The sequence below is a fragment of the Choloepus didactylus genome, chromosome 10 (assembly GCF_015220235.1).
Source record: "Choloepus didactylus isolate mChoDid1 chromosome 10, mChoDid1.pri, whole genome shotgun sequence".
NCBI classification, from domain to species: Eukaryota; Metazoa; Chordata; class Mammalia; order Pilosa; family Megalonychidae; genus Choloepus; species Choloepus didactylus.
In genome coordinates, this window is record NC_051316.1 from 61,234,357 (window position 1) to 61,248,453 (window position 14,097).

Sequence of the window (14,097 nt, forward strand, 5' to 3'; positions counted from 1 at the left end):
TAAATAGTTGAAAAACTATAGATAAATCATCAAAGAAGAAAACTTTTTCACTTATTATGCTCAATCTTTTTTCTTCCATAATTAAAGCAAAAGTATCTCAGCTACTGTCCCCTTTTGAAATGCCATTGTTATCTGAGTAGTCTGGTAAGCTCATCTGGCTACTTAATTCTTCACTGTGCTTTGCTATGACATCTTACAACATTTGCTAGGACAATTAATTTTGATTGTACATTTTCGTTGAACTTTTGGTGAAATCGTTTCCCTCTTTTTATAGCATAATTTTTTTTTTCTTTCTTTTTTTTTTTTTAAGAAAAAGCTTCTAAAGCTAGATTCTTTCCTTTCAGGAGCATAGGGGATGGGAAATGACAACAAATTTAAAACCGTTCTCCTGCATCTAATTTTTTTTTTAATTGTTTAAAAGTTTGTAACTACCAGGTGATTTCGCCCGGGAAAATGGAAAATCTAATACGCTTCTTAGGAAGTCTATGCCCAAGCAGGACGCTTAAACTCTGCTAACCCCAAGGTTGGGAAAATTCTTGTTGCTCTTCTTGCCGATGATATACGGTAGAAGGGTTGGCCCTCTTTGGTCCACCTGCCAGCAGAGTTTAAAGTTTCTGAGGCTCCGAGGAACACAACGCCTTGGATTAAAAAGCCTAAAAGGGAGGAAAGGCAGTTCTGCTGCATCAAGGAAGACGTTAAACTCCGGCTGAGCTAAATATCTTTCTTTTCCTGCTTCCATGCACACGACCGGCCTCTTCTTTCACTGACCAAAGATTGTTTCTGACAATCCAGGATATACAGAAAGCTTAGAGTCATATGGCTGGAAAATGAAACGAGCCAGGAGTGTGGCCACAGCATTATTTTGTAGTCGCGTGGTACCAGAAGGGCAGTCAGTGAACGGCGCACGGATGTGAACGGACAATTTTATAATGTGAATTTTTCCCCCACAAAGCTAGAACAGATTTCATGTACCTGCCTTTTCTTTTGGTCTTTTTTACTTGCCGTTTCTCTTTCTCTGCCATATCAATTAATTCAACTTTGCAGTGGGGTGGCCAAAAAGGAAGAGAAAGGCGATCTCGATAGTCTTGGCCAGTGTCCGAGGAGTCACGGCGCTCAGGGAGCTGCGGCTGCGACTCGCTGCTTCCAGTGCGGATTTCAGGGCTAGTATCGCGCAGGCTGTTATGGAGCGGACGGTGCCCTCCACCCGCCGAGGCTAGTGACCTGGGCGTCGGGAGCGGTCTGCTGATTTCGCTGCAGCCTTCAAGGCCGCTGCTGCCTCTCCTCTGCAGCGGTTTATCACCATTATCATCGTTCCAGAAAAGTCATGGAAGACGGCCCGCTGCCAGACCTCAGAGACATCGAGCTGAAGCTGGGGCGCAGAGTGCCGGAGAGCCTAGTGCGCTCGCTCCGTGGGGAGGAGCCGGTTCTCCGCGAAAGGGACAGGGACCCCTGCGGGGGGAGCTGCGGCGGCGGCAGCGGCGGCGGCTGCAGTAGTAGCAGCAGCTGCTGCAGTTTCCCTCCCTCATTGTCATCCTCCTCTTCTTCCTCCTCAGCCTCTGGTTCTCCACGACGAAGCCACTCCAGCACCCTGGAGAGGCTGGAAACCAAGCTTCACCTCCTCAGGCAAGAGATGGTGAGTGTGGGGCACCAGCCCCGGGAGAGGGATTCGGGATGAAAGATGTGGAGATCGGAGGATGGGGCTCAGGGGAGAGGGTGGCATGGGCTGCAGAACCGAGAGAGAAGTGCTGGATGCGTGGGAAATGCTGGATAGAGGAGCGCGCGGAGGGCGCACGTCAGGAGGCAGCTGCTGCGAGGCTTGTTTACCCCGGACTTTGCTCGGTCACGGTTTGCTATGACAGCAGAGCCTGTTCTGCTCTGAGTACTTTCTGATAGCATGGTCAGGCTGCGTCCGGCTCTGACCACTCAGGGGCCAGCCCTCAGCCACTCGGTCACTAGCCCGCCGACGGTTTGCAGTCACTGCACCCATATGGGGCCTGCTGCGCGCCGGTCACCCTTCCGATAGGTTCAAAAGGTGGCCCAGTTCATTGCACTAACAGCAAAGATACTTCCTGGTTTGCCGGGAGGTGGCGCGGCGGGGGCCCGGCAGCCCTACTTCCTCACTCCTCTTCCAGCAGACCCTCCCCTTCCCCGCCCCTTTAGTGCAGCAGCCACAGCTTTCCGAGGCCACTCTTGGACTGATTCTCCACATCTGGTTCTGAAAACAATGATCCACTCGTCCCTGATGTCGTTATGAATAGTTTGTTTCACTGTTTTGATCCAGGCGAACAGGTGATCCCGAGATGCAGGGATTCGTTAATGACCACCCTCTATCATTCCCCCTCAGTCCTCAGTCTGCAATTGTTTTCTCTGCTGTTTGAAAACGTTAGCTTAAACGTTAGCTTAAGACAATGGGACACTTACAGGATCTGAGAATCCTTGTTATTCCGGATGTACTTAGACTGAGATATTTATTTACTTGCCATGAGCTCTTAGGCAAACCACCTTACCCCTGTGGACCTCAGTTTATTTGTACAATGAGCTGATTGGAGGAAATGATCTCTTCCTAAATACTTTTAAGAAAATGACCACAAAACAACAGCATTTCTTACCAGCTGAGAGATTTAAGAAAGTTGAAACAGTTGACATAAGTCACCTAGAGGATGGTGAGGATTTTCTACATAAATGAACAGATGTACTGAGTATTTGCATTAAAACAAAATAACCAGAGGTGTTTACCTTGCTCCCCTCTTTTTGCTGTTGGAAGAGAGAATACGTTTCATTGCATAATGTGATCTTGGAAAATATATTAGGGCAAAATGTCAGTCAGAGGCCAAATTCCTGTGTGTGGAATTTTCACCCTACTCTACACAAAGACTCAAGGATGTCACTGTAAAAACTTCTAACAAGATTGTAAAGGTTGTTCTTCATAAGGAATTTAGTTTTTACCTTTCAAAATATCCATTTTCCTCCTGCATGGCATGTTACAGATGTTGAGAGCAAGAATTTATATGTACACAAACATACCATGTGTTATGCAAGTGATTTTATTATTGTATTCATTCTTCACTCTCTAAATACACACACATACACAGGTTATACATTTTAGTCATTCGACAAGTGTTTATTAAGCATTTTCTATATCCTGGTAATGAACTGGCTGCTCAAAATATAAAATGAAGACATAAAGGGGCCTGTTCATTAAGGTCTCTGAAATCCCTTATACCCGTTTGCCAGTTATTATTTGTAGTATCTAAAGCTAAGTGTGTTGGAGAACTCCATAGGATGGAGAAAAATATCCGGTATTTCCAACTAAGATACTTTCCAGGCTTATCTGTTATTCTTAATTAAAATTTCATGTAATTGACAAAAATCTGTTCCCCCAAACCAGATGTAGCTATGTTATAATGATCAGGGCATAATTAATTAAAGAAAACAAAAACAAAAAGCAGAAATACTCAGCAACATCTGCAGCAGCAAATTGTTAAACTGACTATTCATTATATTTTCTATCAATCAGAATCCATAAATTTGGGATAATTTTTGCCAAGGCAGATATTTACATGTTAAACTTTGCACTCTCCACTGGGCAAATGATAACATTGGCTATGGAACTTTAGAGGGAGGGGATTTAAAAACAGGTATATTCCCTTGCCAATGAGACTGTTTCCCCTACTTTACAGAATTCTTGTGGAAGCTAAAAACCCCCATTTCAGCACAAATGCAAAGCAACAGATTTGTTTTTATATAGACTTGGCAGTTTTGTTAAAAACATTGAACAGATGCAGTTCTGAAGTTCTTTCTGTCTCCTCCGAGCATCCCCATGTATAAAAGTTTGAGACTGGAGCTGAACTATGACCTATTAATCGTGATTTTCATGATCTCTTCTGCCCTATGCTAAGGATAATGTGATAACCACCTTGATATTATGCATAATCCATATTTCATGCTCATTATTTTGAGTTGTTTGCAGGTTTTCTTCTTACATGGCCTGGAATTATCAGGCTTTGGGTCTGCCCTCAGAAGTCCTTCCTAATAACCTCCTTAGCCATGTGCAGCCTTTATAGAGACCTCTAGGAATTAAGCCTCCCTTATTTTCCTTTTAGGATGGGTGTATGCACCCTTGACACAGAACTGCAGCATAGACTTGCAGGGAGATAATCTCAACATTTAAAGTTCATTACATACAAATTATTTCGTCATTGTTTCTTTCTTCTCCTTGTATACTTTTATGGATATAATTTCCTTCAGTCTTACCAGTGATTGTTGTAATCACTGATTTTACAGATCCTTGGGACCCAGCTGTAATGGAGACAAGTTGAAAAAATATTGAAGGGGAGGAAAATTCTATGACCAAATCTCTAAATGCAAAAACCCTTATTAAAAGCATAAATAGCACCATACCCAATAAAGAGTGTGGGTTTAAGGGAAAATATTGGGTAAGGAAATTTGCCCACATGAATTTGGTTCATTAAGCCAATTCAAGGTAACCATCAGGATATTTTGATGGAGAAAGGAGCAAATTTTCTGAATGGGAAGTGTTTTTATTTTGACTTTAAAGATGAGCAAATTTGATAATGAAATAAGCAAATGCAGAGATTCACACAAGAAATTTATGATGAAATTGGAAATAGGTATCAGTTTTTGCACAAATTCTGTGCAATAATATCTGTTCTCTACTTTTCCATTCAGAGTGTTTTAATATCTGTCTTATCATTTGAGCCTAAGATCAAATTGGGAAAGAGGAAGTATTTTCATCTACATTTTGCCAATGAGCTCATTGACAGTTGAGAAAGCAGGCAAAGTTTGCACAGTTAATTAGTGAACAGAATCACAACTTGAACTCACATCACCTTTGTCCTCATTCTAGTCTGTATCTTCAAAATATAGCACAGTTCTTATAAATCTGTGATACTCAGCTCCCCCTAAAGTGCTAAGGGACCACAAAAAAAGGCCCTCAGGGTATATGTTAGGGGTTGTTTCAGACACAGGTTCATTCAATAATCAACAAATGTTTATTGAGTTCCTACTATGGGCCAGACCCACTTCTAGATTTGGGATTATAGACAATAATATAAATAGATATTCACTGCTTTAAAAAGTCAATCTTCAGAGGTCATGTCCTAATGTGGAATTTTCACCCTGTAGTCTAAAAAAAAAGCTCTTTGCTAAAAATTTCTTGAGAATGGTACTTTAATTATTGGTTATCAAATGATATCCAACTCATTTTTCTAATAAATATAAGTAATCTGTTCAAACCCATATTTGACAGCCATTAATAAACTTTATATTGTACTTTTCTATTGTTAACTATTCAAAAAGTGTGTGCTGTCTCAGTATGTCCACATCATACTTCTCATTTGAAAGAGAAAATTATTTTCTTCAATTTACTCTGGAAGAAGTTTGAACTACATAAGATTATGAAGGCAATCATTGAAAAATATGAATTTGGAGTTAGAAGGGGCCTACTGCAACCTCTCAAGTTTGCTTTCTAGATAATTACTGTTCAGAAATTCAAAGTATACTTTGGAATGGACTATATACTGCCTGTTGAAAACACATTCTGGATTCTAGTTGATTCTATGCTATACAGGGATGGTTTACCAAACAGATTTGAAAATACTGTGTCCTGATTTCTACATTTCTGTTAATACTTGGCATAGCAGCTATGTAATAGTGAAACATAAATACCCTCAAGCCAATTCCTTATCCTTTCTTACTACTAAAACATTCAGATACATCACCTGATTCCTCGACCCTTGCTTTAATGAAATTTTTAGGGCAGTACCCAGGCCTAGACACAAACACACATATACACATACAAATATAGAAATAATAATCGAAGTGTATACCTCAAAATATTAAAAGTCTTTAGGTTGGTAGGTTTAATCTTGTTTTTTATTGATACTTTCTCTTATTGATCTTTTCCATGCTTTTCTCCTGTGGTAAATGATTTGCTTACTTTTGTTATAAAAACAAAATAAAAATTATTTTAAATTTACTCAAAAAAGATAATAATTCATGAAATTAACTTCATGATTTGCAATACTTTGAAATAGACTAGCAGATTTCTCCGGCGTTCCATCACATTTATTTTCCCTAAATTGGACAAGAATTAAGAAAAACGAAAACCCTTAGGTATATAATTGAGAAGATGTAAAGTGGAAGGCACCATCCTTGTTGAGTTCACAAGACAGCTGGAAGATAAGATGTGAATATCATTTGGCCAGAGGAAAATTACAGACTAGCATATAAGTGGGTGTGTAATGCTGTAGCAGAGATCATAAGTGTTGAGACTAATAGATAAAACTGAGGAGATTTCTGAAACGAAGTTTGTCTTGTAGAAGGAATTAAGAGTGCTGATTACTATGCAAATTAAGAGCTTAATATTAAGGATGAAGACGTCAAGGAAAAGAGTAGCTCTGATTCCTACCAGTGGCTTCTTCTGTCATTTTACCTATGAAATGCTACCATATTTACTTAATCTAATAAGAAAATCTTGTTCAAACATGTTTCCTTAAACCTGGTTCACCAACTGACAGCCAATACAGACCAAGGAAATAATGTTACTTTCTGAGAAAAAGATAGATACAATTTAGAGGATTTATAAATAACTTGAAATCAGAGACATTTCCAAATAATGATAAGCCCAGACTCCTCCTATGAATGTACGTTGGGATGACTGACACATAGGTAAGGAGCACTTTCTTACCTCAGACAACTTCCTTCTATACTATTCAGGTTTCACAGCCATACTGCCCCGATCTTGAGATACTACAAATTTATATTAAGGTATTAGTTTTTGAAGACATTATTTCTGAAACTGGGGATCATGGCTGGAGAATCAAAGTCCATGAGAATTTGTTCCTTTTCTTTGTTTTTGTTTTTTTTCTTTTAAATTTTATTTTGAAATAAATTCAGACTTACAGGAACAGTTGCAAAAACAATACAAACCACATACACAGAACTCCAGCATACCCCAATCCCCCTCCCCCGATACCCTGATCCACCAACTTTAACATCCTGTCACACCACCATTTCTTTCTTTTCCTCCCTCCCTCCCTCCTTCCCTCCCTATCTATCATCCATCATCTATGGCTCTGTCTTCTGAACATATGAAAACAGGCTGCACACATCCTTGAACAAACAATATAATTCACATATACATTTCCCATGAACAAGAACATTCTTTTATGCAATCCCATTAAGCACAGCTAAGAAGTTCAAGAAATTCAACACTGATACAAAGCTTACATTCTATATTTCCTTTTTTTTTTTCTTATGTCCCAACTGTGTCCCTTGGAGCCTCCTCTCCTCCATCCTCAGATCCCATCCAGGATCATCCTTGGCATTTAATTGTCATTGCCTATTTAGACTTTTTTTTTTTTTTTTCACTTGTGGAAACATATATACAGCCTAAATCTTCCCATTCCAACCCCTCCCTAGCCTTCCATTAGTGGGATTAATCACATTCAGAATGTTGCAATGCTATCATCTTCCCACCATCCATTGCTAGAAATTTCTGTTCATCCCAAACAGAAACCCTACACTCATTTCTTAACTCTCCATTGCCCCTTCCCCCACTTCTCATAACCCATACTCCACTTTTCATCTCTATGGTCATATTCTCTGATACTTTCTTTGTGTTTACCGTGGAGCTTAAATTTAACCTCTTAAGTCTATAACAATCTTGTTTTTCTTTGATACCAACTTAACTTCAATAGGACACATAAACTATGTTCCTATACTCCTCCATTCCTCCACCTTTATGTAGTTCTTGTCAAAAATTACATATTTTACATTGAGTCCAAACCACCGATTTATCATTACAGTTTATGTATTTTAGATCCTGTAGGAAGTAAATAGTGGAGTTACAAATCAAAAATACAGTGGCATTGGTATCTATATTTACCATGTAATCTTTACTAGAAATCTTTACTTCTTCATGTGGTTTCAGTCAATTGTTTAATGCCCCTTTCTTTCAGCCTGCTTAATTTCCTTTAGCATTTCTTATAGGATTGATCTACTGGTGATGAAGTCCCTCAGCTTTTGATTATACAGGAATGTTTTCATCTCCCCCTCATTTTTACCCTCCAAGTGTTTGTGAGTTTTCTGTCTCTGATGGTTATTGACTTGTGTTTGTATTCCACTGTGGTCAGAGAATGTGCTTTGAATATATTCAATTTTTTTTTTTTTTTTTTTTAATTTATTGAGGCTTGTTTTATGTCCCAACATATGGTCTATTCTGAAGAAAGATCTGTGATCACTAAAGAAAAATATGTGCCCTGGTGATTTGGGATGTAATATTTTATATATGTCTGTTAAATTTCTCTATATCTCTCTCTCCTTTCTTTGTTTCTCTGTTGGTAGGGCTCCCTTTAGTATCTGAAGTAGGGCAGGTCTTTTGTTAGCAAAATCTCTCAGCATTTGCTTGTCTGTGAAAAGTTTAAGCTCTCCCATAAAGTATTCTTGGTTGGAAATATTTCTCTCAGAATTTTAAATATGTCATGCCACTGCCTTTTTGCCTCCATAGTGGACACTGAGTAGTCACTACTTAGTCTTATGTTGTTTCCTTTGTATGTGGTGAATTGATTTTCTCTTCCTCCTTTCAGAACTTGCTCCTTCTCTTCAGTATTTGACAGTCTGATCAGAATATGCCTTGGAGTGGTTTATTTGGATTTATTCTATTTGGAGTTCGCTGGGCATTTATGCTTTGTGCATTTATATTACGTAGAAGGTTTGGGAAGTTTTCCCCAACAATTTCTTTGAATACTCTTTCTAGACCTTTATTCTTCTCTTCCCCTTCTGGGACACTAATGAGTCTTAAATTTGGACGTTTTATTTTATCTATCGTATCCCTGAGATCCATTTAGATTTTTTTGTTTTTTTCCCCCATTCTTTCTTTTGTTCTTTCACTTTCCATTCTGTGGTCCTCGAGGATGCTGAGTCATTGTTCAACTTTGTCTAATCTTGTATTATGAGTATCTGGTGTCTTTTTAATTTGGCCAACAGTTTTCTTAATTTCCATAAGGTCTTCTATTTTTTTATTTACTCTTGCAATATCTTCTTTATGCTCTTCTAGGGTCCTCTTTATATCCTTTATATCCTGTGCCATGCTCTTCTTCATGTCCTTTATATCCTGTGCCATGCTCTCATCATTTGACTTTAGTTCTTCGATTAATTTTGCCAAGTACTGTGTCTCTTCTGATCTTTTGATTTGGGTGTTTGGGTTTGGGTTCTCCATATTGTTTGGTTTTAACATATGCTTTAAGATTTTTTGTTGTTTTTGGCCTCTTGGCATTTGCTTTACTTGATAGGGTTCTTTCAGGGTTTATAAAATACCAGTCTCTAATTTGTCAGGTCTACAGCTTGGTGGTGTACACTTTCTCTAACTAATGAGCAGATGGTGTCTGCAAGTCATCTATTCCCCTCAAGTCAGTTCTCTCCAACTTAGTCTTTGTGGTGTGTGGGGGTCTAATTCTTGTGGGGCTCAATTGGTGCACTAACTTTGGGTGTGTTGTTGATGCTGTCTGCCCTGAATGTGGGGCATGTGTCTGAGTGGTTAGGGAGGCAGGGCAGCTTTAATAATCAAACATCCTAGGTGTTCCCAGAGATTTAAGGCTGTTGCTAGAGTGTAAGCCTTCACCTCAGTCCCGCCACAGTTCGTCTCTGCTGCTGACCCATAAGTACCTGGAATAGGCATAGCATCCCTGGGATTTCTGAGCGGGTCCCCCATCTCAGCCATGCTCTTCCAGGACCCCTGCCGAGGGAAGGCTGTGCCACATCACAAGTGTGCACCAGCCCTCCAGGGAAACCCTGGGCTGCCAGGCCGTGCAGGGGCATTCCCAGCCTGCTGTAAAGATTGGTTGAATGGGGCGTGTTAATTTACCCCCTCTTTGCACAGCTCCTCCTTCCCAGCTCCAGGACAATTGGCTGGGGATGCCCTAAAGGCTACTGTCCACAGCCAATATTGTGGCATGTGTGCGGTGCTGCAGGAAACATTACCTGTCACACTGGGTTTCTTGGCACGGCTCTGGGTGATGGGTCCAGGCCCGGGCAGGAGCATCCCCAGCCAGCCAGGGAGATGGTTGCAAGGGGCATTGTTTCTTTCTCCTTTTGGCTCCCCTCTGCCCCCCAACCCTGAGACAATCAGCATCGGGTGTGGGAAGGGCTATCCTCCATGCCGGACACTGAGGCGTTGGGACAGCCTGCTCCTGCCGTGCTTTACTGCACGGTTCTCACCATTGTATCCACAGTCGGTTCCAGGATTTTTTTTTTTTTTTTTTTTAAAAAGAACTAGTCCATCTCTAAACACCAACCCACAGTTTCCCCACACTGCAGTGCAGCAACAAGACTTTCAGCCGGCTCACTCATTCGTTTCACAATGCAGACTCCTGGTTTCATCAAATGCACAGTCTCTGTGGATTTAGCAGACCTTGTCCAGCTGGTGCATCGCTGAAACTGGTGTTCTGGGTCACTTTCTGGCTTTTATTCAGTATTTTTCACGGAGGTGTTTTTTTGCCCTGTCTTACTTAGCCTCCATCTTGGGTTCTCTCCTCTTTTTCTTTAAAGGGTGTTCCTTTGTTATTTCTTTAATGGTTGTTCATTCACTATTCAATGGGCCTCTGGTTTAGTGGGAATTTCATAGGCTTTGAAACCAGACAAGCTAGGATTCCAGTCAAGGCTAGAGCAGGTCAGGGTACAAATCAACAGGGCCCAGCAGGCTGCTAAGGCCCAGCACTCTGCCCCTGTGAGACTGTTATCCCATCTTTCTGATGGGAGGGTCTGTTCAGCTCCCATTGACCCTTATTTTAGTCTTGACTCTCTCACTGGTGACATTGAGCAAGTTATTTAGCCACTCTGGGGCTCAGGGATAAAATCATCTTTATTAAGACATTGTAAGAATTCAACTCCTGTAGCCCTCGATGGGCAATGTGTCTTTAGAACATGGGAGCTAGTAAGTCCAGGCTCCACAGGGTAGGCTGCAAACAGGAAACTCCAATAAAGGTGATGTTGAAGTCCTTAGTCCGAATTCCCCAGATGAAGCTGGTTGGCTGGAAATTCTGGAAAGAGCCAATTCTGAAGTTGAGGCAGAAATTCTTCTGACTCTGAAACCCTCAGTTCTGGTTTTTAAGACCTCAACATAATTGCATGAGATTCCCTACATTGCTGAAGGCAATCTCCTTTGTTGATTGTAGACAATGTGCTAATTATAGATGCAAATTCCTTTCTATGAAATACCCTCACAGTAATAAGCAGGCCAGTGCCTGACCAAACAACTGGACAGCATAACCAAACCAAGTTGATGTATGATTTGAACCATCACAAACATCTAGGGGCCTTCTCTACCAGCCAGACTCTATCATATAAATATGACTTATTCTGTCTTTCTCTCCCTCCCTCCCTCCCTCCCTTTCTCTCTCTCTCTCTCCCCCCCCTCTCTCTCTAGCATTTCCCCAGCTTTAGTACAACTGGAAATCTTGATTTTTGTTTTAGACTTAGCATTTATTACATACTTTGTACTGAGCATACTGCTCAGTATAGTAGCATATATTAAAAAATTGAAGAACCTATAGCCCAGGAAGTCTGACAAACTTAAGACTAGTATTTGACAACTTATAGTGAGACCTATTTATGTCCAAGGCACTGTATTAGGTAAATATTTCATATGCATTATCCCATTGAAATCTTTTACAATCTTTTAGTTAAATGTAATTTCCCCAACCATATTATTGATAAAGACTTGAGCTAAGGCTCAAGATTATCTAGAATTATTTAGAATACCTTGACTCTCATGTTGACACATAGGATCAAATGTATTGTGCAGTTTGGATGTATTATGTCCCCCAAAATGCCATGTTCTTTAATGCAATCTTGTGGGGGCAAAAACATTAGTGTTGATTAGGTTGGAATCTTTGGATTAGGTTGTTTCCATGGAGATGTGGCCCACTCAACTGTGGGTAACACCTTTGATTAGATTATTTCCATGGAGTTGCGGCCCCACCTATTCAGCATGGTCTTGATTAGTTTACTGGAGCCCTATAAAGAGGTCAGACAGAAGGAGCTCAGTGCTGCAGCTGAGAGAAACATTTTGGAGATGGCTGCTGAAAGCAGACTTTTGCTTTGGAGGTGCTAGCCCAGAGTTTGCTCCTAAAAAGCAAAGAGAGGACAAATGCCCCAAGAGCAGCATTTTCAAGAATGCACAGGAGCTGAAAGAGGAGCTGTAACACAACCCGAGATCAGCAAACGCCAGCCATGTGCCTTCCTAGCTAACAGAGGTTTTCTGGATACCATTGGCCTTCCTTTGGTAAAGGTATACTCATGTTGATGCCTTAATTTGGACATTTTCATGGTCTTCAGACTGTAAATTTCTAATTAAATAAACCTCCCTTTTAAAAGCCAAGCCATTTCTGGTAATTTGCATAATGGAAGCATTAGCAAACCTGAACAGATTTTGGTACCAGAGAAGTGGGGTGCTGCTGAGTTCACAAATACCAAACATGTTGGAACAGCTTTTTAAATGGATAAGGGGAAGATTCTGGAAGAATTATGAGGAGCTGGATCAAAAAGGCCTAGATGGCTTTGAAGAGACTGTTCTAGAAATACGAACTCTAGAGATAGCTCTGATGAGGCCTTGAACAGAAATGTTGAATGTGTCATTGCAAACTGGAAGAAAGGTGATCCTTGTTTTAAAGTGGCAGAGAACCTGGAAAAATTGAGCCCTAGTGTTGGATGGAAGGCAGAATTTGAAAGCAACAAGCTAGGATACTTAGCTGAAGAGATTTCAACAGTAAATATCAGAAGTGTGGCCTGGCTTCTCCTTGCAGCTTATAGTAAAATGTGAGAGGAGAGGGATAAGCTGAGAAATGAACACATAGGTAAAATGAAACCAGAAACTGATGGTCTGGAAAACTCTGGGCTTGCAGAAAGGGAAACCCCAAAGGCTACAGCCCCACGTGAGGATTTACTGAAACCTGGAAACAGTTAGCCATCTTAGTACAAGCCAGGATTAGAGATGGAGTTATCCAGAAAGGATTTGTGGAAACTCCTGTTGTCTGATGGTTTTGACTCCTGTGTGCTTCATGCCAAGCCAACAAATTTTTTTGTGAGATCTGTATAAACGGAGTCACTGCCAGTCTGGACTAGAGGGGATGGAGAAGGAATAAAGTGAAAGAAAAATGACTTCAGGGGCAGAACCATGGAAGCTAAGGTCTGAAGCCAAGAAATCTCAGGCAAGGAGACCAGAGAAGCCCATGCATGTGGAAAGGGTGAGTTTGCCCTGAAGGCAGAGGGTGGGCCTCCCTCTTCAATGCTCAGGAAGAGTGCTGCCACCCAGGCCTCTGAAAGGGTGGAGCACATTCCCTGGAGATTGGAGAGAGCCTGGCCAACCCCCCACTGTTCAGAGAGGGGAGAGCCTTTGCCCTGGAGAGGCAAAGTCTAGGTGGCAGCCCGATGCTTGAGGAGGGTGAGGCCAAGAAGAATATGTGTGGATATGTTGGAGCACTCATCCCGACATTTGGAGAGAAAAGGGCTGCCACGAAGGCCCTTGGAAACGGTTAGACTCCTTCTCTCTCAAGCCTCAAGGATACAGCATAATTTTATAAATGACTCTCAGACTTTGAAATCTAATGGAGTTTGTCCTATGGATTTTAACTGTTTTGGTCCTGTGAACCCTGTTTCCCTTTTGGTTTCTCATAGCAATGGGTATGTTTATCCTATGACTGTCCCTCCTTTGTATATTGGCAGGAGACAACTTGTTCTGAGTTTCATAGGTCCACAGCTAGAGGGGAATTTTGCCTTAGGACAGACCACGCCTGTAACTGATTTTGATGGGATCTTGTATTTACCTATCATTACTGAAATAATTTAAGTTTCTATGATATTGTGATGGGATGAATGCATTTTATTCATGGAAAGATCATGTCCTTTTGGGGTCCAGGGGGTGGAGTGTGCCAGTTTGGCTGTATTATGTCCCCCAAAATGGCATGTTCTTTAATGCAGTCTTGTGGGGGCAGATGCTTTAGTGTTGATTGGGTTGGAATCTTTGGATTAGGTTGTTTCCATGGAGATGTGACTCACCCAACTGTAGTAATACCTTTG

The 14,097-nt window shown here is 41.0% G+C and overlaps 1 protein-coding gene across 1 annotated transcript in view; it reads left to right on the forward strand.

The window, feature by feature from the left end:
- Positions 1-605: 605 nt before the first annotated feature.
- The window catches only part of LURAP1L (leucine rich adaptor protein 1 like), a 49,318-nt gene continuing 35,826 nt past the window's right edge, over positions 606-14,097 (forward strand). Inside the window, exon 1 of the mRNA XM_037798558.1 lies at positions 606-1,633. Coding sequence (XP_037654486.1) covers positions 1,325-1,633 — 309 coding nt within the window. The 5' untranslated portion in view covers positions 606-1,324. The remainder of the gene's footprint in view (positions 1,634-14,097) is intronic.